This window comes from Perca fluviatilis, chromosome 23, assembly GCF_010015445.1.
Source record: "Perca fluviatilis chromosome 23, GENO_Pfluv_1.0, whole genome shotgun sequence".
Taxonomy (NCBI): Eukaryota; Metazoa; Chordata; class Actinopteri; order Perciformes; family Percidae; genus Perca; species Perca fluviatilis.
In genome coordinates, this window is record NC_053134.1 from 13,118,923 (window position 1) to 13,139,694 (window position 20,772).

Below are 20,772 nucleotides of genomic sequence, written 5' to 3' on the forward strand. Positions count from 1 at the left end.
ACAGTTTTAAAAGTGGGCACAGATTTTTTTACCAGTTAGGCCTATTGATACATAACTACAGTAAAGCTATTTTTACAACTCCCCCCAGAGTTTCACAAAGATAGGAATGTATTTCAGGGCTGCAGTATTCGCTTTCGTTGGATTCATTTTTTGACTGTTGAAATTAATCATCTAAAGGGTAAAAGATCCAGGATTCCACAAAAAGTGACACATGTGCACCATCTACTGGCAGAAAGTGTCTATATGCAGTTGTTCTCAAACCTTTTACACCACGTAGGCTACCACCTCAGAAAATATTAGTCTCCACCATTATGGCCAGACCACGTTAAAATAGAGTAGCATAGGCCTACCCTATTCAGCTGCAGACAGTTCAGTTCAGTTCAATTTTATTTATATAGCACGTTTAAAAACAACCATAGTTGACCAAATTGTAATAACAAACACAAACAAAGCACAATATACAATACAAAATTACTAACAGTAGAAAAAGAATAAGGTCAAGAATAAGGTCAAGATGTCAAAGCTCAACCTGAATTGAAAGCCAATGAATAATAGTGGGTCTTAAGCATGGACTTGAACGTTTCAACGGTCCGAGCTGTTCTTACATGAATAGGTAAACTATTCCAGAGTTTAGGAGCAGCCACTGAAAAGGCTCGGTCACCTTTGGTTTTTAACCTGGATCTGGGCACATCGAGGAGCATCTGATTGGACGACCTCAGTGCTTTGACAGGTGTGTGGACATGTAGCTCCGATAAATAAGAAGGCGACAACTCATTTAAGATCTTAAAGACAATTAATACAATTTTAAATTCAATCCTGAAACAAACTGGAAGCCAGTGGAGCGTGGCCAAAACCGGTGTAATGTGGTCGCGCTTTTTGGTCCCGGTTAAAAGTTGAGCTGCTGCGTTCTGGACTAACTGTAAGCGACGAAGGGATGACTGATCCAATCCAACATACAATGAGTTACAGTAGTCTAAGCGGGACGTAATAAATGCATGTATGACTCTTTCGAAGTCTGCAAAACAATGGAAAGAAATGTTATGTTTTTTAAAAATGGACCCTAAGGGCAGCATGTACAGAGAAAAGAGCATGGGTCCCAAAATGGAACCTTGGGGGACCCCACAAGAAAGAGGGGCAGCAGATAAAGAGCAATTCCCAAGGTGGACGGCAAAACTCCTATCTTTCAAGTAAGATTCAAACCATTTTAAGGCTATGCCAACACTTTGTTTGAGTCGGGATAAAAGGATGGAGTGGTTGACAGTGTCAAAGGCAGCAGTCAAATCTAAGAGCACTAAAACAGCGGAGTTTCCTGAGTCGACCGCTAAGAGAAGGTCGTTGTAGACTCTTAGAAGAGCAGTTTCAGTAGGCTACTGTGACGGGGCTTAAAACCAGACTGGAACTTTTCATAAATACTAAAATCATCTAAAAATGATTGAAGTTGATTAAAAACAACCTCCAAACTTCAGATAAAAAGGGAAGTTTAGAAATAGGTCTAAAGTTAGACAAAACTGACGGATCCAGATTTTTCTTTTTTAAAAGTGGTTGCACAACAGCATGTTTAAAAGCAGCTGGAACACACCCTGAGCTGAGAGATGAGTTAACTAAGGATAAAATACTGGACCCAACAGTGTTAAAAACATCTTTGAGTAAGCGGGCAGGGATACTGTCCAGCAGGCAATTAGCCGGACGAAGCTGCTTAGCTATGTCAGAGAGAAGGTGGAGTGAAACTGGCTCAAACTGCTGGAAGACAGCTGGGCATAAAGTAGGAACAGAGGGGTCACTAAGGTCACACACACAGGAGGCAGTTTATTCCTAAAAGCATTATTGTTGACAGCCACAGCCACGCTGTACTTCCTCAGTCCCTCCAGCTTGTAACTAATTATCGATGTATGCGCACGCATTCATGAACGTGACTAGTTAGCAGGCTGATATCGAAACAAAACTATTTACACCTAAAACACGCTGTTAGCCTATTTTAAATTACCTTTAACTGATCATAGTTTAGGTTTTATTATTAGCAATGTTGTAGTGTTTCTATAGTATTATGTTTTTAAATTAATTTATTTCAATTTATTTTTTAAATATCTTGAGATTCCAAACGTGTACCGCTAGAGGAAGGTCACGTACCACCAGTTGTACTTGTACCACAGTTTGAGAACCATCTGGTCTAGTGTAGGCCTATGTATGTATGTATGTATGTATGTATGTATGTATGTATGTATGTATGTATGTATGTATGTATGTATGTATGTATGCATGTATGTATGTATGTATGTATGTATGTAGGTTAGGCTACTGTATGTATGCACACTACCGGTCAAACGTTTAGAATCACATAGAAATGTCCATTCCACTGCATTCCAGACAGAATACCAGCTGAGATCAGTTGCATTGTTTTTTTAATCAGGGCAGCAGTTTTCAGATTACATTATGTGCTTACATAATTGCAAAAGGGTTTTCGACTATTTTCGCATATGTCTGCAGCACCACATAGACATCTTCTTTGAATATCTCGGCCTAATTGAACATTGCATCTTTTATTTTGAAGGAAATCGCATACAGGACGACAGTTTTCATAACATCCGTTTTAGCCGGAAGTTAGGAGTATTTCCTTAGCTAGCTACTCATTCCTCATTCAGATGAATGCAAAACTGGTATTTTGTTTATTTTCTAGTCGTGTTTAAACTAAGAAATGGCGTGGAAAAACAAAGGTTTGGGTAATTATTCATTTAGTTATCGGCTGCTATTCGCAGCTAGTCATTTTACCAAATAATGCAGTTACTAATACAGTTATTAACTAGCTAAGCTAACGTTAGCTTATCCTCGGATAGAGTTGTGGTCAAATCGCTTGCAAATGGTCATTTGATACAATTTACCTAATTAATTAATCCCATTACGCTATTCTCAATTGTGCTTTGCAGGTTCCCCTCTTCCTCCGGCCTCCTTACATCTCCTCGTCCCGCCAGTCAGACTAATGTCTGCTTTCATATGGAAAATAGTACAGCAGCACAGTGTGATGCAGTACGACAAGCTGGTGGACTTCATCTGTTTGGCGACAGAGATCGTCCCAGAGCTTCTGAGTCCCAGCCACAGAGCTCAGCTCATCCTGGGCCTGAGAGCAAGGGTGAGGAATTAGCTACTCGGAACTGCGATCCTTCTCTTTATCAACAGTATTGAATTCAATTAATAAAAATTAAAAATTAAATCTGAATGCCAGTGATGCCAAGATGTTCATTGGCCCTCCTTGTACCCGTTTCCCTCAGTGGCTCCAAGGGACACATTTGACATTTGAAATCATGACGTAATATAATGATTCCCCATTTGACTTATTTATTAATGATTTTTTTGTAATTGTCTTAGTTGTAATGTTAGTATGTGTCTTGTTATTAGTTACATGTGCTTATCCAACATACAGTGGTCCTCTCTTATAATAGAAATTGTCCCTGCTGTGTCATGCTCTTTTGAGTTACCGGTCTCCCACCTTTGCCTTGTTGCAGCTGGTTCTGGAGCTGTGTCGTGGTGATGGCGTCGCCAACCTGCAGACCATCCAGAGTCACCTGGATAAGATTCACACCTGCAGCGCTGAACTGAGCTCCACTGATCAGATGGTGGGTTTTTTTAAAGAAAAAGAGCTGCTCCACACACTAAACATGGACAACACACATTTAGAAATCTTGGGCGTTCTCATAGTCCTCAAAAATATGGAGTTCCAAAATTAATAATCTGTAACACCATTACTGTTAATTATAATTAATTATATATATTTATTTTATTTTTATTAACCTTTATTTAACCAGGAAGAAACTCGTTGTCCTGGCCAAGGCAGGCAGCAGTACAACTACACATACAGTACATGCAAATACAAAATACACAAAAACACTAAGAACATAAAACAACTGAAACAGCAAATCCCTCAAAGTCAACCAGAATCCCAAACACATCAGGTAAAACATCTACAGCCAGATGTGGCTGCCTCCAAGTCAAATAACATCCTCTTAAAAGTGACCAATGAGACTAGTTCAGTAAGTTTCATGGATTTCTGTAACTTGTTCCTTGTAGAGGGAGCAGTAAACTTAAAGGCCTTTTTCCCCAGCTCAGTTCTAACCTTTGGAACAGACAGAATGAAAAGATCCTGAGAACGAAGATTGTATGTCCCGGTACTGTTTACATTGATATAGGTCAGAAGGTAGGAATGAGGAGACCTAAAATAGCCTTGTATATGAGAGTATGCCAGTGTTGAAGTCTCCGTGTTGATAAAGAAGGCCATCCAACACGTTCATATAATTCACATTGGTGAGTGAGGGCTTTCATACCAGTGATGAACCTCAGAGCTCCATGATGTACAGTGTCCAGTGCATGTAAACTTTTAGACGAAGCATGCATGTATAAAACATCACCAAAGTCAAGTACAGACATAAAAGTGGCATTGACCAGCCTCTTTCTAGATTTGAACGAGAGGCAGGATTTGATTCTGAAATAAAACCCTACATTTTATAATTAAAATTTTTTCATCTGTATTGTTGTCAATTTCTTGACACTGTATTGCTGTCAATTTCTTGACAGGCCAATGGTGATATACTGAAGACCTCTTACACCAACTTTGCCAGCCTGGTTCAGAACATTTTGAATGTTCCTTTTGAAAAGGAGTTCTTCTTCCAAGTGAGTCTATCTGTGAGCAATTAATATCTCTTAAAGATCAAGGGGATGGAAGGGATACAGAGCTCATTTATTTTGACAAAAGACATGAAAAGATTAAATGTTGATCTCATTAAATCCAGAGATTCATCAACCGATGTGTTGATAATTTGGCTGTTTCTGTAGGAGGTGTTTCCTGCAAACTACGGCTCTAATTATGACCAAAGACTGCAGCAGCTGGTGTCTGAGTTCCTGTCCAGGCTGGAGCATCTGCTGCCCGTACCAGACCTGCAACAGGTATTCTTGTTTTTCAGTGTGAAATGTGTCTGGATGTCACTGGATTTTCTTTTTTTTGTGCTTTTGCTTTGAGGTCTGTAAATATACAGTATTGTTTCTCTTGCCAACCTGCATCTCTGTGGTCTTCTCTCTGTGCCTCAGACAGCAGCATGGCTCACAGAAACAACATCTGTGTCAGAAGAATTAGGACAGCATCTGTCTGAACCCTTTGCCCTGAAGACTCTGCTGCTTCATCACAGACAGTCAGGGACTCTCAGCTCTGGTAAGTTTAACAGAAAAGGCAAGAGGAACAGAGTTCCATCCATGCAAAAGATCAAGGTTCGGAAAGACAGTTTCTTCTTGTTTGTTTCCTTTCTGCTGTTTTGCTTTCTTTCTTACATTGTCTTGTTTTTGTTCTTGGACAACAAATGCAACTTTGTTCCGATTTGTAGCAGGAATTCATGCTCCCGTCACTATAACAAGTGACTCTAATGTGTAAATGTTAAATGCCTTCCTCTACCAACAGCTCCTTCCAGCAGTGAGGGCGATATCGTTTTGTCCACTCTGGCCCTCCCTGCTCGATCTGGAGTGGAACGGTTTACTGAGTCTTACAGTGAGGATGATGATTATGACAATGAGGAAGAGACCCTGGCATCGGAATATTTAGAAGAAGACTCGAGTCGAAGCTCAGACGCCACTGCAGATGATTTGTTGCCAATTAGGGAATCAGGTTAGAAACGATCAGTTGTAGTAGCAGACCAGATTTTGTCCAAAATCTTATTTTACTAACTTGCTGTTTTTCTTGCTTTCATCTTTTTAGGTCCTCTGTCGCGTTTATTCATCTGCCCTCAGTGTTCATTCGCTCACCTCCTGAAGAGAAAGGTCCAAGAGCACATCCAGAGTGAGCACCACATAGTAACTCCCATTCAGAAAAAACTATCTGTGAACAAAGCCAGAGCAAAGGCCCAGCAGAAAAGTAAAGACATGACCAGTGAAAAGAAGAACGTAGAAGGCAACTCCGGGATAAAGAGGAAACATAAACCAAAAAGCGGTGTTAGAAAAAAGCGTGAACGCAAGCAGAAGAAGGACAACTTAGAAAACAAGGAACGACGTAGACGGAAAGAGCCCACGGGGGACGACAAAAGGTTTCTGAGCACGCGACCTGTCAACAAAAACTTCACAGAGGAAGAAACCAAATGCCTGAAGTGTGAAAAGGTTTTTGAACTTCCAAATCAACTTAAGACTCACATGAAGCTTCACAGCTTTGCCTACAGCTGCACCCAATGTGAGAAGGGCTTCACCAGCTCGTCAGGTTATTATCAGCACCAGAGACTCCACAAGAGAGGACGGATATTCGTCTGCAGCCAGTGCAACAAGGGATTCCTGTGCAACTATTCGCTCAAGCAACATGAACGCCTGCATGAAGGCCCCAGCAACCTGTGTACGATCTGTGGGAAAGGGTTCAGCAAAGCAGGGATTACAAGACACATGCAGATGCACAAAGGGGAGAAGAATTACTTGTGCACCACATGTGGGAAGTCCTTTTTGTCCTCCGGGGAGCTGCTGCTGCACACTCGGTCCCACACGGGCGAGATGCCGTACACCTGCACACACTGCGGGAAGGGTTTCTCCAGCAAGAGTCACCTGATTGTGCACACGCGCTCTCACACGGGGGAGCGTCCATACCTGTGCTCGGAGTGCCCGAAGCGTTTCCTTACACTGAACTGCCTGAAAAGACACACGCTCAGCCACAATGGGGTGAAACCATTTAAGTGTCCAAACTGTGAGAAAGAATTTTCCCAGAAGGGGAACCTGAAAAGACATTTGGCAACTCATAAACTTGACACGTAACGTGAGGTTGTTAGAAAGGAGAATGTAGTCATAAATAATGCCTTGTCTAGTTTTTTTGAAAACCCCAAATGAAGTATTATTGTGTAATCCGTAGTAACAATTGGAAAGTAAAGTATTTGAAATTCCTCTTATCTGCTTAGGGTTTCTTCATTGCATCCAGTTACCAAACTTGTGCATGTTAGCAGCTGGTTCCAATCACCAATACTGATGTCATTGTTTTGTTTTAGGATCCTGCTTTGCGTCACCTTTTTTTTGTGTGCTTTTTTTCTCCAAATTCTGCACCCAACTTCGCCTGACGATCGTCAGTCATATTAAACTGTGAGCAAAATACCCTCACACACAGCTGAATGTGTACATTAGAAAAGCTGCGAGGGTGAACAAGACAATTATTTGATGCACGATTTATCTTTCAGTTTTTAAATACTGTGTGGGTCACAGTTATTTGGAAAATAATAATCATTTACTATAAATGTAATGACGATATATGATGTTAGCTGGGTTTCAGCCCTGGTCTACCAAGACACAGTGCGAGGAATATGACCTGAAATACAAATGTAAAAACAGAGCTGTAGGAAATGCAATTTATTTGCAATTTTTTAATAACATCATTCCTCAGATAAAAATGCAATGTTACAGGAATATACATCAGATATTAATTTAAAACTTGCTTTCAAGGGACCATACAGTCTAAATATACTTTTTCCTTTTTTTTTTATTTACTGGTAGCGTGCGTTATAAGCAAGACAGACTCTGTCACCAATGACAGACTGACAAGTTACAGATACAAACTGTACATTACTTATTTACAAATCAACTTTTTGTTTGGTTTTTTTCGTTTCACTTTTTATTGAAAATAGGAGTAGAAAAAGTGATTGAATTAATATTCAGATTTATTTCATTTGCATTCTTTCCCTTTCTAAAATGTAAAATTAAGTGAATGAACAAAAATGAAATCAAGAACTCTCCATTAGAAAAAGAAGAAGAAGAAAAAAAAAAAGGGAATGTCAACTGTGAGACCATGCAGTCGTCACCGAAGAGACAAATGGTGACTGAGGAAACCAAATTATGTTGGGCCAGTGTCACTTAGCAACCTCCGAACCAATGATATCCCTCGCAGTCGAGGGGGAGTGGCTTATGTTTTAAGAACAGTTACAAAATGACCACCTGCCTCCAAAGCTACCGCAAGTACAATTACACACTCAAGTTCATTTATTTTGACCATAAATAGTGCTGTTATTAAATACTACATTTAACAGTAGCGTCACGTACTAATATTACAACAAATTGGTCTCTGTGTGAAAACCTCTCTCCATACAAAATAATAACAGACAAACAAACAAACAGCTCAATCCTGTCAAAGGCCCTTTAACACTTTGCATGAGTAGTGAACTAAGACTACGAACAAGATCATAAGACACTACTGACCAGTGGAGGACAGAGCCACATAGCCATGGCATTTACCCAGTAAATAAGGAACAGGATAGCCTTCGCCAAACACTACTGTATATGGAGCTGTGGATCACCTGCCATTGAATCATCAGGCTGGCGAAAAAGGCCAGCATCCCCCTGCCTGGGTAAAGAAAAATTAGTCAACGCCTGCATGCTGTTAAAGAGGCGTTTCCAAACCAGCAAGAAATAACTCACGGAAGAAAACACTGATAATGTACATGACACTGCTCTCAGATGGGTCAACTCATTCATTACACACACAGGCATACAACACCTGTTTGTTTCTAACTCTCTGTGGTCAAGTGTGGCTTTCTGTGTGGAGACAAACCCACTTGGAATCAAAGTTTGTAGCGATCCTATGTGTCGGCTAAGAGTTAAAATCTGATTCTTTATGAAAGTGGTGGTCAAAACTGAGATGACATTTTCTTCCATTAAGGGATGCTAAATATCCAAACATAAACTAGTAGTCTAAAATACTCTCAAATACTTTAATTTTCCAGATTTGTATGAGCATCGCTGCACGTTCAAGGGATGAAATCATCATTTGTGTGTGCAATGTTAAGTAGTTAAGTATCATTAAAATTAGACAGTAGTAGATGAAGGGAGGCACAGACATTTGTGGATCTACCGAGGAGCTGTTTTACCACCAGAAACACCGACAGAAAGTCTGCATCGTAAAGCTGCTGCCACACCTCAGGAGCTCAGAGTTGTTAGCTGAAGTTATATCCTGAAGAAAGTCAATGTTAGAAACACTAGCTGGTACACAAAACTCCTTTCCTCAATCCATAAGCTGTGGGCGCAGCTTTCTCCATCAAAGTAAACACAAAGAGCAATCTCTGTGGCAAACTCAGATATGCTAACATGTGCAAACAGGGATCTCCTTTATAAGTTATTACTGACTTAAGTGTATGACTGATAAAAGAAGGAATGAGTGATAAACACAAGGCTTTCAAGGTCCTTCCAATACTAACAGTTGTCCTAAATGTTTACATATGGGTGCTGCTGTAGGTGTTGCTACACAATGGGTGGGTTATATATCTAACAATCCTTTACGCTATTTCTAAATCTATCAGGCAAGCAAATATCTATTTGGTTCATTTCAAAAGGAAGTAAATTAATCATATTTTTGTTCCTCACCACCATCTCGAGTGAAAAAATCCAATATTTCTCAAGACTGATCTGTGAAGACTTCACACATGTCTAGGAGCGTTTGAGTGTTAAACAATATGAGCCAGTGCAGCACACTATGCAGAGGGTTGGTTAAGATTTTTTCAATACTGATCAAAGTTTAAACACTGCAATCAATTTGCCTCCAAAACCCATCCAATAACTATGAATCATTTATATTTAGCAGGCTGTGAATTGAATGTGATTTTTCACATGGTTTCTTTTGATCCTCTGCAAAGTAAACTATCATTTACCATCATATAATTTAGATATAGTTTGATTCTCTCTCTCTATATTTATATATATAAAATAGAAGACACTTGCAATATAAATGTGTATTTTATAGTATATTCCCTTTCGCGTTCTGCTCCATTCCCCAAAGCGTCCATCAGCATCGATGTCAAGACATCTGTACAAGAGAAAAACAAAGAGATGATCCTCTCTTGTTTCTCCAGAACAGGGAAATTTGAATTAGATTGAATTTGAGTCCTACAACAGGCTATGCTGATTTTTTTTTTTACCTAGGAAAAAAGTAAAATAAAATCTATATTCAAAATAGTCCTCTTAAAATATGTTTGTCAGGATCAAACAATGATCAACAACACTTTGGTTTACAAGAAAATATAACGCATATATATATATATATATATATATATATATATCTATATATAGATATATATATATGAGGGAGTCTGAGTGACTAAGACAGGAAGAATAACACAACTCCTGCTTTCCAGCCTTACACTCTCTGTTAAATTGAGCACATATCTGTGTATAGTTTAGGATAAACACAGAACTCTAATACTTTTTAAAATGGCATGTGTAAAATAAAAAGCATGTTCGATGACATATCTTTTTTTTTTTTAATACTGAGCAGCTTGAAATGTACTCTGTCATGTACAGCAGCTCTTTCACACAAACATAACATGGTTTCTTAACACCCTTACTGTCAAGATGCAGAATAAATTATAAATAAATTCAGCATTAACCCACAAAATCATTGAGCTAGTCAGATGCTGAACTACTCCTCTTCCTGCATTTAATAAGAATATATCTACACTTATATAGTTCAAGTCCTCTAATTCCTTTCTTGGAAGAAAAAAATAGAAGCTACATGATTTTCATGGCTCAAACTATAAAGAGAGCTAGTCCTTGATAGGAGGATTCTTTTGGTTTGATGTCTTTAATAGCTTTGATAATGCATTTGAAAAAGTGTACAGTGTATATGTGTGTGTATTGACTAGTGAAAGAGAGACAGGTCTCTCGGTGCTACAGTAGGAAAATGTCCAGACTTTGACCTACGCTGACAGGTTGCTGGTAGGTTACTGTCTTTCAGCTCACTTCACGAAAAAAACAAAAAACTAAACGCAAACACGCTAGATTTCAGATCTCGCTGTTGCCTAAAATTTTAAGTAAAATTGGGAAATGTGGCAAGTGAACCACATTCATTTCTGTACCCTAGTGTCTTTAAAAGCTGAACAAAGAGCCTGTCTACTTCTGGAGTCACAGCACTGGTAATGGATTGATTTCGAGGGGGCTTAGCTGTGGTTAATTATGTCATCTGAATCATCCAAGGCGGTGGTGAAACGACCTTAAAGCCCATTGTGTATATGCCATCAGCTGAAACATACAATGTTAATTCTTCTTCTGTAAATATAACTAGGCTACATGATTCCCTGCTGGTTCCCTATTGGTCAAAAATACAGTCAGTAAAGTGGGACTAAATTCTTACTGACTCTCAGTCAGTAGGCTTATATAACACATTTTCATAACCAACATTTCACTAACTACATTCCCAAACAAGTGTCCTGCCTTTTCCTTATTATAACATTCTGGTGATTAAATATTATATATTCATATATTTCTTGCTATAATATGGTATGTGGTGTATAAAAAACATACAATCATTGGCTAGTGGTGAGATACAGATATTATCATTCACATAGGACCAATACTTTATATCCCTAGAGAGAGAACTCATGCACATACATTACTTGGATATATAATTCACCATGTAAGAACTTAGAGCACCCTGAAATTCAAACATGATGAAATAAAATCTTCAACAATCCCCAAAAGATACTCTTGATCCAACACTCTTACGCAGACCAAACACCCACTGCTTCCCATTGTCATCAACAGATTGTCTTCCGTCTCCTTTATTCTCTCTCTTTCTTTGCTTTCACTTGAGGAAATGACTTGAATTTGACCTGCACCCTTTATGGCAGAGGGGTTTGGCCAGAGACCACAGCTACATAAACACACACAACAGACTTGCAAAACACAGGTATAACTAATATTATTAATAATGGCGACTTCCCATTTAGTGGTTCCAGCTTCACAGCTGAGGTTTGATGCACACCGGTTTACTGGCACACCAAAATGGAAGTAAGCCATGTTTAAGGTTATAAGTTGCACCTGTGCTTTTACTGCTGATTAGTCAAAATACCAGCTGTTAAGGGTCTATTACCGGCAGGGTGGACAAAAAACACTGCTGTGTTCCAATTCCATACTACACACTTATTGTATATAACTACATACCTATATATATATTATGTTTTTGCTGTTGGTTTACAGTAAATCAGCATACCTAACCATGTTATGCTACACTGTCCAATGTCGATTAAACTGACTTTAAAATTACACTATAATTTGAATGATAGTGATATTGATAATCTTCAATTAGTTTTAGAAACCATGAAGTTTAAAATATGTGGGCAGGGAGGGTGTATAGAAAAGCATATTTAGGTCTAAACGTCAGGATATCTCAGCCTCTGCTCCATCGATTTCTACCATTCTTCTTTCAATCTTGCGAGTCCCCCTTATACTTTTACTTACATTATATATCTGAACACACTAAATACTTAAAAACTGCTCAGAATTAGTGTGTGGTATGGAATTGGGACACCGCTTCAGTTTAACCTGTGGATTTTAAGTTGACGTTTTCATGTATACAGTTTACTTTGTGCTTGAACATAGCAAGTAAGCAATCGAGTGTGTACGTGCTATGTAGCTCCTGCCTCTGTGTTTGTCTGTCCTGAGCCACCAATATGTTTTGTAAAAAACAAAACTACTAATTATGGGTGATTTGGTCCATTTCATAAAAATGATTCCCACTGGTCCATCTTCCAAATGTCAAACAAGGAAAAGATACAAGTTGAAAGCAGAGACTATGGCAACACATAGGCAAAGAAATAGTGACACCTGTCATAACTGTGGAGTAAAAATACTGTAGTTTGCTTTCTCTCTCAACGTTCGACAATCATATAAACATGAGCTCTGTCCTTCTCGGGGTTAGGAATCAGAAAATGAACTAAGAGCCCGGAGGACACAAGATATGCAAAATCACCTTCCGAACACCCCTCCTGCTGTCCACACTCAGATGTTTATCTAGAGAAAAAATACTGACTTTAATCATATGTACACTAAATAGAAATAGCTACTGTCATAATGGGATATGATACTTAACCTGATCAAAACAAAAAGACTGCAAAACCTGGCACACTCAATGTCAACATGTGGACCTCATGCAATACTGATGGTACACCCTAATAGCTTAATCCATTTAAAACAGGAAATAAACAGGAGAAAGAGATGCAGTCAAACACATATTGAGTCAGGGAGGTGAAGCTAGTTGTTTTTGCTGCTGAGTCATCAAAGTAAACGATCAGATTTTCATCCTGGGGCTACACTGGCTGGAAGTTAAGCCGCAAGCAAAAAACACCAATTTCATGTCGATGTCTCAATACACATTTTAGACTGCAGATGCAGATCCAACACCCTGGCACGAGAAAGATAAATAAATACTCTTTACTATACTGCACTGCAATGTACCTGATTTCAAGTATGTTAGGTTTCTCTGGCATGTAAACCACTGAGTTTACGTCAAAATGTAAAAAAAAAAAAAAAAGAACTATACATGGTCATGATATTTTTTTTTCCACTTTCACAAATATATTTACTTCGGGAAACCTTGTATACAGTCATAGTTATTGCATTGTTTTTGCATATCTTGTGGGATGCAGGATTACACCCACTCATACCATATACAACTCATAGTTCAACCTATATGTAACATAAAAACTGCAATGCTGCTCCACTCCACACAGGGGCACCACATGCCTCTATAGCTCTCTCACCAGCGTTTGAAATCAAAGAACTTTTTAACAGAAACAACAAAGCCCGGGTTTGCACTTCTGATATGCGGGGTTACTCTGAATGTGTGTGTCTATAATATGTAAGTGGACGTTTATTAGGAACACAAAGGTAAAGCATTTGAACTGTAGTTTCTGAGGTGCATGTATGCATTATCTATGTTCTTTTATCCTCAAAGCTGGAGATGATAATGAACATTTATGAATGTGACTATTGATCAGTGATTGTGGAAATCTTCCCATCCTTTTTCTTAACTTGGTCAAGTCTGAGAATGGTTCTGTTTTGGATAATTCATTGAAACCATGTCATTTATTACATGTTTTCTTATCAATACTGCCTTGAGAGAGTAACATCCACAGCTGTTGCTATACTGGCTTTTCTGTAGCAGTTTAGATACAAAAACTACTACTTTACAATTCAGGTGCCTGCTGGTTACATTTATTATTGAGGATTGAGACTATAGTCCTATAGTCATTAGGTATAGAGTAAACCAGCATTAATAACCAGGAGGAGGACTCATTATATCTTTTAAATTTGTTCAGGGTTAAATCAACTTTACCAGGGCTGATCCGACAGAGTGTGGAAACAAAAACCAAAGCACAAAGTGAGATTGTGCACACAAAAACTGAACCCAAGTGCTTCGCTGCACACACATTAACATGTTTGACCACACTTTAAATCTGCTTTCCTAACTTTTAGACTTAAAGTTTGACTAAAATACTGAAACTGATGTGAGCCACTAGCCAAAAAGTAGTCTGTTAACTTATGGTACCAAGTCGTTTAAATATAAATACTATTTTAATGAGTTGCTTTTAAAATAACTGAAAGAAAAAAAGAAATACTGAAGATGTTTTATGAGGCCAAAGGAAGAAAAGAACAGACTACATGTCAGGGAGGGTATTCCTTTGACAACACAGACTTCTTCAGGCCTTGCAGTATGATAATAACCACAAAACAACAACAGCACTGCCACTAAAACACGTTCAACATTCACATTTAGTTTGCATAATAATGTCAGAAGTCTGTTACTGGCACAGGATGCAGTGTATGGCAGTGTGTTCATGCATACCCTTCCCTGCCACAAACCTGCTCTGCTTAACATGTTAACATGTAGGAATGAGAGCTCAGCAGTTAGTCCGGAATGGTAAATTAAAGTGAAAACTAATGGCTATAAGTTTACATGTGAAAGTGTCTCTGGGTGGGAATTCAATGTATTTAAAAGTGAAATCTTTAGAGATAAACATCTGTTGCAAAATATTAGAATTTTCTTTTGAGCTAATAAGAGAGTGTAAGTTTAAAAGTACGTTTTTTAATGCTCTAACCCGAACATAAAATTGACCATAGAAAATCTTTTTGCCTAGATCCACTGAGATGTACCTGCATGTGAGCACTGGTCTGGTAAGATACAGGCTTTTAATACTAGCCTAGTGTACAGTTGACTTTGCATCCGGATTGTGGTGGCAACGACAATTATGTTTTAACGGTTTAGAGAGCTGAACTGAATCATTTCAGTTTTAAATACTATAAAGTTGTTCAATAAATGTGACAATTGGCACCAAGGATGTGATACTGACATTAGGAATGTTTTTTTTTTTGGAGAAGATACAACACCAAGGGGAGACCTGTGCCCTGTGTAATGTACTGAGGTGCCTGAGGTCCATAACTGGCCATGGCATCATGTGGTCATACCTTATCTCAGGTGAATCCAAACTATAAAAGATAAAGGTCAGTAAAAGGTTGTGAGCATGCTACCTAAAAGCCATTAGAAGAAAATAAAAAGACAAAAATCACACCACTGGGGAATCATCCAGGACACAACTTCCCTCCAAGCTGACAGTTTACTGATCTGTATTCAATTCGTTTTCATGTTAACCAAACAATTATCACATCTTATCAACTGACAGTAAATGACCTGTTTGTAGTATAATTTATTTCAGTAATTAGTTTTACCAGTAAATGATATTACAGACAGGGAGCTGTTTTATTTCTAACAATGACAATAAATCATAATGTTTTGTGATATGAGCAGACCTCAGACAAAGAGATGTGATTCAGAAGTCTTGCAGCATCTGTACACCAGCCCTAATAGTTCATTTGGAGTTTAAACTACGATTAAATTATGAAATTGTGTGATTATGGTGTGTTAAAGCCGAGCAATCAGTGCGTCACCCCCCAGTTCATTCACGAGGCGTCACTGTGGCAGTGTGAATTTGGTGCTTCTACCATTCAGAGCAACAATCCACCATAAAGAAGAAAAGCAGCAATTGCCAAAAGGCTTGTTCCCTTCTGGCCAAGCTGCAATGCCAAAACTCATCACTACTGTAAACTTTACCGTCACTCTGACCTCGCTGGAGACCGTACGCCTAATTACATCTAAACAGAGAAATAAAGAAAAATTATACGATGACAAAATTTCAAAGATAGAATGGCTTCTGACTGCAGCTTGGCTAAAAAGTAAAAACCGTGCTAAAGAAATCCCAAAGCTTTGGAAGCATGCCTGTCCATGGTAACCCTGTGTTAAGGAGGCCCATTATCACATATACACACACACACACACACACACACACACACACCCTTGCGCGCACACACGCACAAAATACCATACTTGTAATGCTACCTTAATTTACTGTCTAGGCTTAAAATCAGCTGTTTAGAATACATAAGTAACCACTCGGACACAGGCACACACACATACAAATGCACATTCTCACACACATTTTTCTCTTCTGGGAAAAATAAATAAATAAATAGATACAATCTGTAAAAGGTGCATACTGATAGAGAGAAAGACCCCCTTTTAGATACACACACACTATCTCACACATTCGTGCATACATACATTCTGTACTAAAACGCAGACACACACCCGCACGCACCAATATAGTTATACACTCGCACGCAAACACTACGCCCTGCTTCAATACTTAAAACCTCTTAAAATTCTCCTAAAATAAACCGAGCAAAAATACATTTATAAGAACAGCACCCCGATTGTGCAAACAAATCAAGGATAAATTAAACCAATAACATCATGAATATAAAACAAAATAGTCATGGCTAGCCAGTTTTGCACAATATTGAACTGTTAAATACATAGTGGGCGTGGTCTGTAGAGAGAGTGTGTGGCAGCAAATCCAATAGGATTCTACGCTGAGAGGAAGAGGAGGGTCTTGGAGAAGGAAGTGAGGTTGATTGACTGACAGATCCTCTGTAGATCCATGCCCCGAGTTTGTTTTCTTTTCAATCGGTCACTCCCGTTCTCTCCTCCACCCTCCGTCTCTGTTGCCCCATTTGACACACTCACCTCCCGAGGGCTAAAAAAGCAAAAAACCCAGCGATGGAGGAAGAGGGGTCGTGGAATAACCAAATAAGAGGGAGGAAGGAGTAAGGAACGGCGAGGTATGAGGCAGAAAAGGGGGCTTGCTGTCTTTGCTTAGCCACCAAATGCTCCTCCTATTTCCTGTTTGGGGCAGGTGGTGGGCGTGGTCAAAGAAGGAAAAGCGGCAGAGGAGGCGATGCCAGATCAAGGTGACGAACGAGGTGAGTTTGTCTCTCGCTGAACAGCGGACAAAAGAGCTGGCCAGCCTCCTGTTGGCCAGAGAGTGTCTCTCTCTGCCTGTGGCCCCCTACAGAAGCCCTGTTGTGGCTGTTGAGCCATCCCTAAAATCTTGGGGATTTTTGGCAAGGGGTGGTGTGTCACCTTAATACCACCCCCAGGCTGGCAGGGCTGTGCTCCAAGGTTCCTTAGCTTTGGAAGAGGAAGAGATTTCACACAGGGTTTTTCCTCGCCCCGTTTACTCAATACAGCGCTTCATCATCAGTGAACCAAGAAGGAGGTGTTGACCTTTGACCACAAGTGGGTGTGGTCAGATTGAAATCCTTAACTGACCCCACCCCCCCGAGCTGGTCTGCTGTCCCCTACCTGGCTTCATGGCGGCCAGACAAACAACACTAACACAACACCTAAGTAGGCATAAGAAATGAAAACAATAAACACACTATGTTGACTGCAGGAAATCCATAAAAGGACTTCCTGCTTCTGTTGTTTCCTTTCTACCTTTCCTTCATTTCTACTTTATCCTTGCTTTTTTGCTTCTCTCTACTTTTCTGCTCTTCACACTTTGAGGACATGATAAAACTGTGAGGCACTTTAGAGACACACTCAGACACGTGTAGAACACACGCACTCACGCACGCGTACAAATCATAGGTCACATACAAGCATACACTCAGATAGTATAGAGTATAGTGTGGTATACTTGACTACAAACATTCACACACATACAAAGTCATATTAACCAACAAAGTCATAACCAGGTGTTTGGTTGCGTCACTGGCCGCCATTGTCCAGAGCGGTTACGTCTGGCAGAGAGGCAGACACTGTGTGTGTGTGTGTGTGTGTGTGTGTGTGTGTGTGTGTGTGTGTGTGTGTGTGTGTGTGAGTGGGGCGGGGACAGACAGAGCTAGCTGCGGCGCTGTTACCCAGCACTGACAAGCGTCAGTCTCTGATGATGTCAGAGGGGCCAGTTGGCCAATCAAACCCGTCAATCTAACTCCTACAAACTCGTCACACACTCCATATCCTCGTCCTCCAACAGCCCGCTGTTCCTGTGCTGCGCTCCTCCAATCACAACCAAGCTTCTGTGTTGCCCCTCCTCCCGCCCTACCGCCTCTTCCTCCTCCTCTTCTCGTCCCCTCCCCCCTGCTAGCAGCTCCTGCCGCTCCTCCACCGAGGACGGCTCATGGACAGAGCCTCTGCTTCCTCTGGCTTCTTCCCCGCCCTCGCTGACCACTTGGTCCCTGTGCGTTGCTGCTGCTGTGTGGAAGGGGAGGAGGTTGCCGTTGGGGCTGTGCTGGGAGGTGGAGGAGGTGCAGGATGTGGCGTTGGTGGCGGCGTTGCCGTTGAGAATGTTGTTAGCGGCGTGCTCCATCTCTTCAATGGTCATGTCACATGCATCAGCCAACTCGGCTTTGGTCGCCTCGATGAACGACGGGTCCTGGGCGAAATGCCCCAAACCCTCTGATATTAGCACCTGGGGAGGGAAATGGGAAAGAAAGGAATGGATGGAGAGGAAGGGAGGAAGATAGAGATATATTGCGGGATGGAATGGGAGAGAAAAATCAACTTTAATGTAGTAGGAAAAAGATGCAACGGTTACGGCTGCAACTAATGATTATTTTTATCTAACTATAAATCGAGGACCCTCTGTGTGTGTGTGTGTGTGTGTGTGTGTGTGTGTGTGTGTGTGTGTGTGTGTGTACGAGGCTCTGTACAGCAGTGGGGGCGAGGTTGCTACATCCGTTGTGGGCTCATTGATTGCGGTTCACCGGCTCTGACTTTTTGCTGCTACTAACATTACATGATTGCTGGATATACCAACCAAACTTTTCTTCACTTCGTCTTTTTCGTCCTGCCATTCCGTCGGACTGTGACTGTGTTAACGTTGACTACATTTTTAGCTGAAATAAAGCCACTGAATGGTGTTGAGCCAAGATCCAAATTCGTTAATGATAATAATGTCAAGACGAGACAGCACCGCCGTCAGTTTATCTCTGTACTAGGTCCGGCTCTGGTGGTTGATTACACATATTTTTGCTGATTGGCTCTCATAACGGGCCAGATGGATGGCGCATGGTGCACCGCCATGAGTCCATGAGGCAAATGTCTGTGATTACTCCATATTTTAATTGTGATATTTTGTGAGTAAAAATCTGAATCTGCAACGTAACCATAACATTTGTCTGTCAGGTAAATGTAGTAGTACACTGTTTTCCTCTGAAGTAGAAGTACACAGTTAGTTGGTAGTATACAGTGCTTTAGGGTCCTTCTGTAAGTAATTTTGGGATACAATGGTTCTGGAGAAAGCTACAAGCAGCACAGGACGCCGAGCAATCGGCCCGTTCCAAACACACGTTTGGAACGGGCACTGTACTAGTTCATTTAAATTTAATTTAATCTGCAGATTATTTTCTTGATAAATTGTTTTGTCTATAAAATAATGGAAAATGCCAATGGTAATTTATTAAAGCCAAAGGTCATCAAATTGCTTGTTTTAAATTAAATATAAAGCAGTGTCTACTTGCGACCCCTCGTCACAGGTGTCATAATTCTATAAATTATAAAAGTTTTAAGGCCTAAAGAGGTAAAACTACCCAATATTTCACTAAAAAGCAAACATACAAATTAAACATTGTGTAGCAGAACATATCATGAACCCCTCGAATTTATGATTCAACCCACTGCAGAGGTCTTAACCCCCAGGCTGGGAATCACTGACATAAGACAAAGAAAAGCAGCAAATCCTCAAAACTGAGGACTGTTTTAGCGCCAGACGAACGTGTAACCTTGTCAAAGCTGTACACGCATGCACCCACCCACCCACCCACACACACACACACACACACACACAAACTCACCGCCTCCACCAGACTGCCTGCACTGCCGTGACACAGTGAGCTGGAGTCTTTGCCCAGTAGCGAGGGCACTGTGAGCGACACCGGCCGTTGTGGTCTTTGATTGGACACTGACACGCTGGGGCTAGGACTGGGCACCCGGCTGTTCCCATTACTGTCGTTGTACCTAGGAGCAATACATTAGTTTATTATTATTATTTTTGTTCCTACAGTATCATGAGTATCATCATAATTGCTTCTTGGACTATTGTACTGTGACTTAACAGCTCTTTCCAATGTACTTAGTCTTACCAGGGCCCAGAGTTGACAGAGGGCAAGCTGGTATTGAGCTTTTCATGGGAGGAGGAGCCCTCTAGCCTCAGAGAGGGCACTCGTTGGTACGAGGCATCACTGCCATGGGCTAGAATAAAAAACAAGAGAAGCAACCATTAGGAGAACAAACCTATCTTAACAAGTACAACAACAAAGCTGCAACATGACAAGAACAATATGCACTTCAAAATCCACTATTCTGGATTCAGTGACCTGCTTTTTCCCTCATTAAATAAAGGAATAATTCTGCTTGCAGAAGAAATTGAATGCAACATGTTTTGCCTTTGATGTGTGTACAGGATGTAGTATTATACCTAAGGGACTAGCTGGAGGCGTGGAGCACAGTTGGCTGAAGAGGGTAGGGGAGTGACTCCTTCTTAACAGAGGACTCAACCCTGCGACTGCCAGAGCCTGGAGCAGGATAGAGCAGAGGGACAGTGTAAGAGAGGAACAGGAAGGGGGGGGAGGGAGACACAGCATGGATGGGAGTTTAACTTCACATACTGTATTTAC

The 20,772-nt window shown here is 40.4% G+C and overlaps 2 protein-coding genes across 14 annotated transcripts in view; one reads left to right on the top strand and one right to left on the bottom strand.

Annotated features, from left to right (window-relative positions):
• The first annotated feature begins 2,589 nt into the window (after nt 1-2,589).
• On the top strand, nt 2,590-6,893 carry LOC120553267 (zinc finger protein 397-like). 2 transcript variants are annotated; one of them, XM_039791505.1, is made up of 8 exons: nt 2,590-2,717; nt 2,922-3,124; nt 3,498-3,608; nt 4,564-4,659; nt 4,822-4,932; nt 5,074-5,194; nt 5,438-5,641; nt 5,732-6,893. In XM_039791505.1, the coding sequence occupies exons 1-8, from the start codon at nt 2,693-2,695 to the stop codon at nt 6,760-6,762; spliced, it is 1,902 nt and encodes a 633-aa protein (XP_039647439.1). In that variant the 5' UTR covers nt 2,590-2,692; the 3' UTR covers nt 6,763-6,893. The 2 variants fall into 2 exon arrangements, with proteins under 2 accessions (XP_039647439.1, XP_039647440.1); XM_039791506.1 differs by having other exon boundaries at nt 2,590-2,711.
• Nucleotides 6,894-7,329: 436 nt separating this feature from the next.
• cacna1c (calcium channel, voltage-dependent, L type, alpha 1C subunit) overlaps nt 7,330-20,772 on the bottom strand; it is a 218,210-nt gene continuing 204,767 nt past the window's right edge. For all 12 annotated transcript variants that reach the window (XM_039791500.1, XM_039791494.1, XM_039791502.1 and 9 more), the window contains 4 exons: nt 20,574-20,670; nt 20,239-20,347; nt 19,951-20,113; nt 7,330-18,566 (listed from right to left, as the gene is read on the bottom strand). In XM_039791500.1, coding sequence (XP_039647434.1) covers nt 18,090-18,566; nt 19,951-20,113; nt 20,239-20,347; nt 20,574-20,670 — 846 coding nt within the window. In that variant the 3' untranslated portion in view covers nt 7,330-18,089. The remainder of the gene's footprint in view (nt 18,567-19,950; nt 20,114-20,238; nt 20,348-20,573; nt 20,671-20,772) is intronic.

Excerpts from the sequence above, each read along its gene's own strand:
- LOC120553267 (XM_039791505.1), top strand. The coding sequence starts at position 2,693 with ATGGCGTGGAAAAACAAAGGTTTGG. Across the intron at positions 2,718-2,921 it reads GTGGAAAAACAAAGGTTTGG|GTTCCCCTCTTCCTCCGGCC; the intron begins GTAATTATTCAT and ends TGTGCTTTGCAG. Across the intron at positions 4,660-4,821 it reads AAAAGGAGTTCTTCTTCCAA|GAGGTGTTTCCTGCAAACTA; the intron begins GTGAGTCTATCT and ends CTGTTTCTGTAG.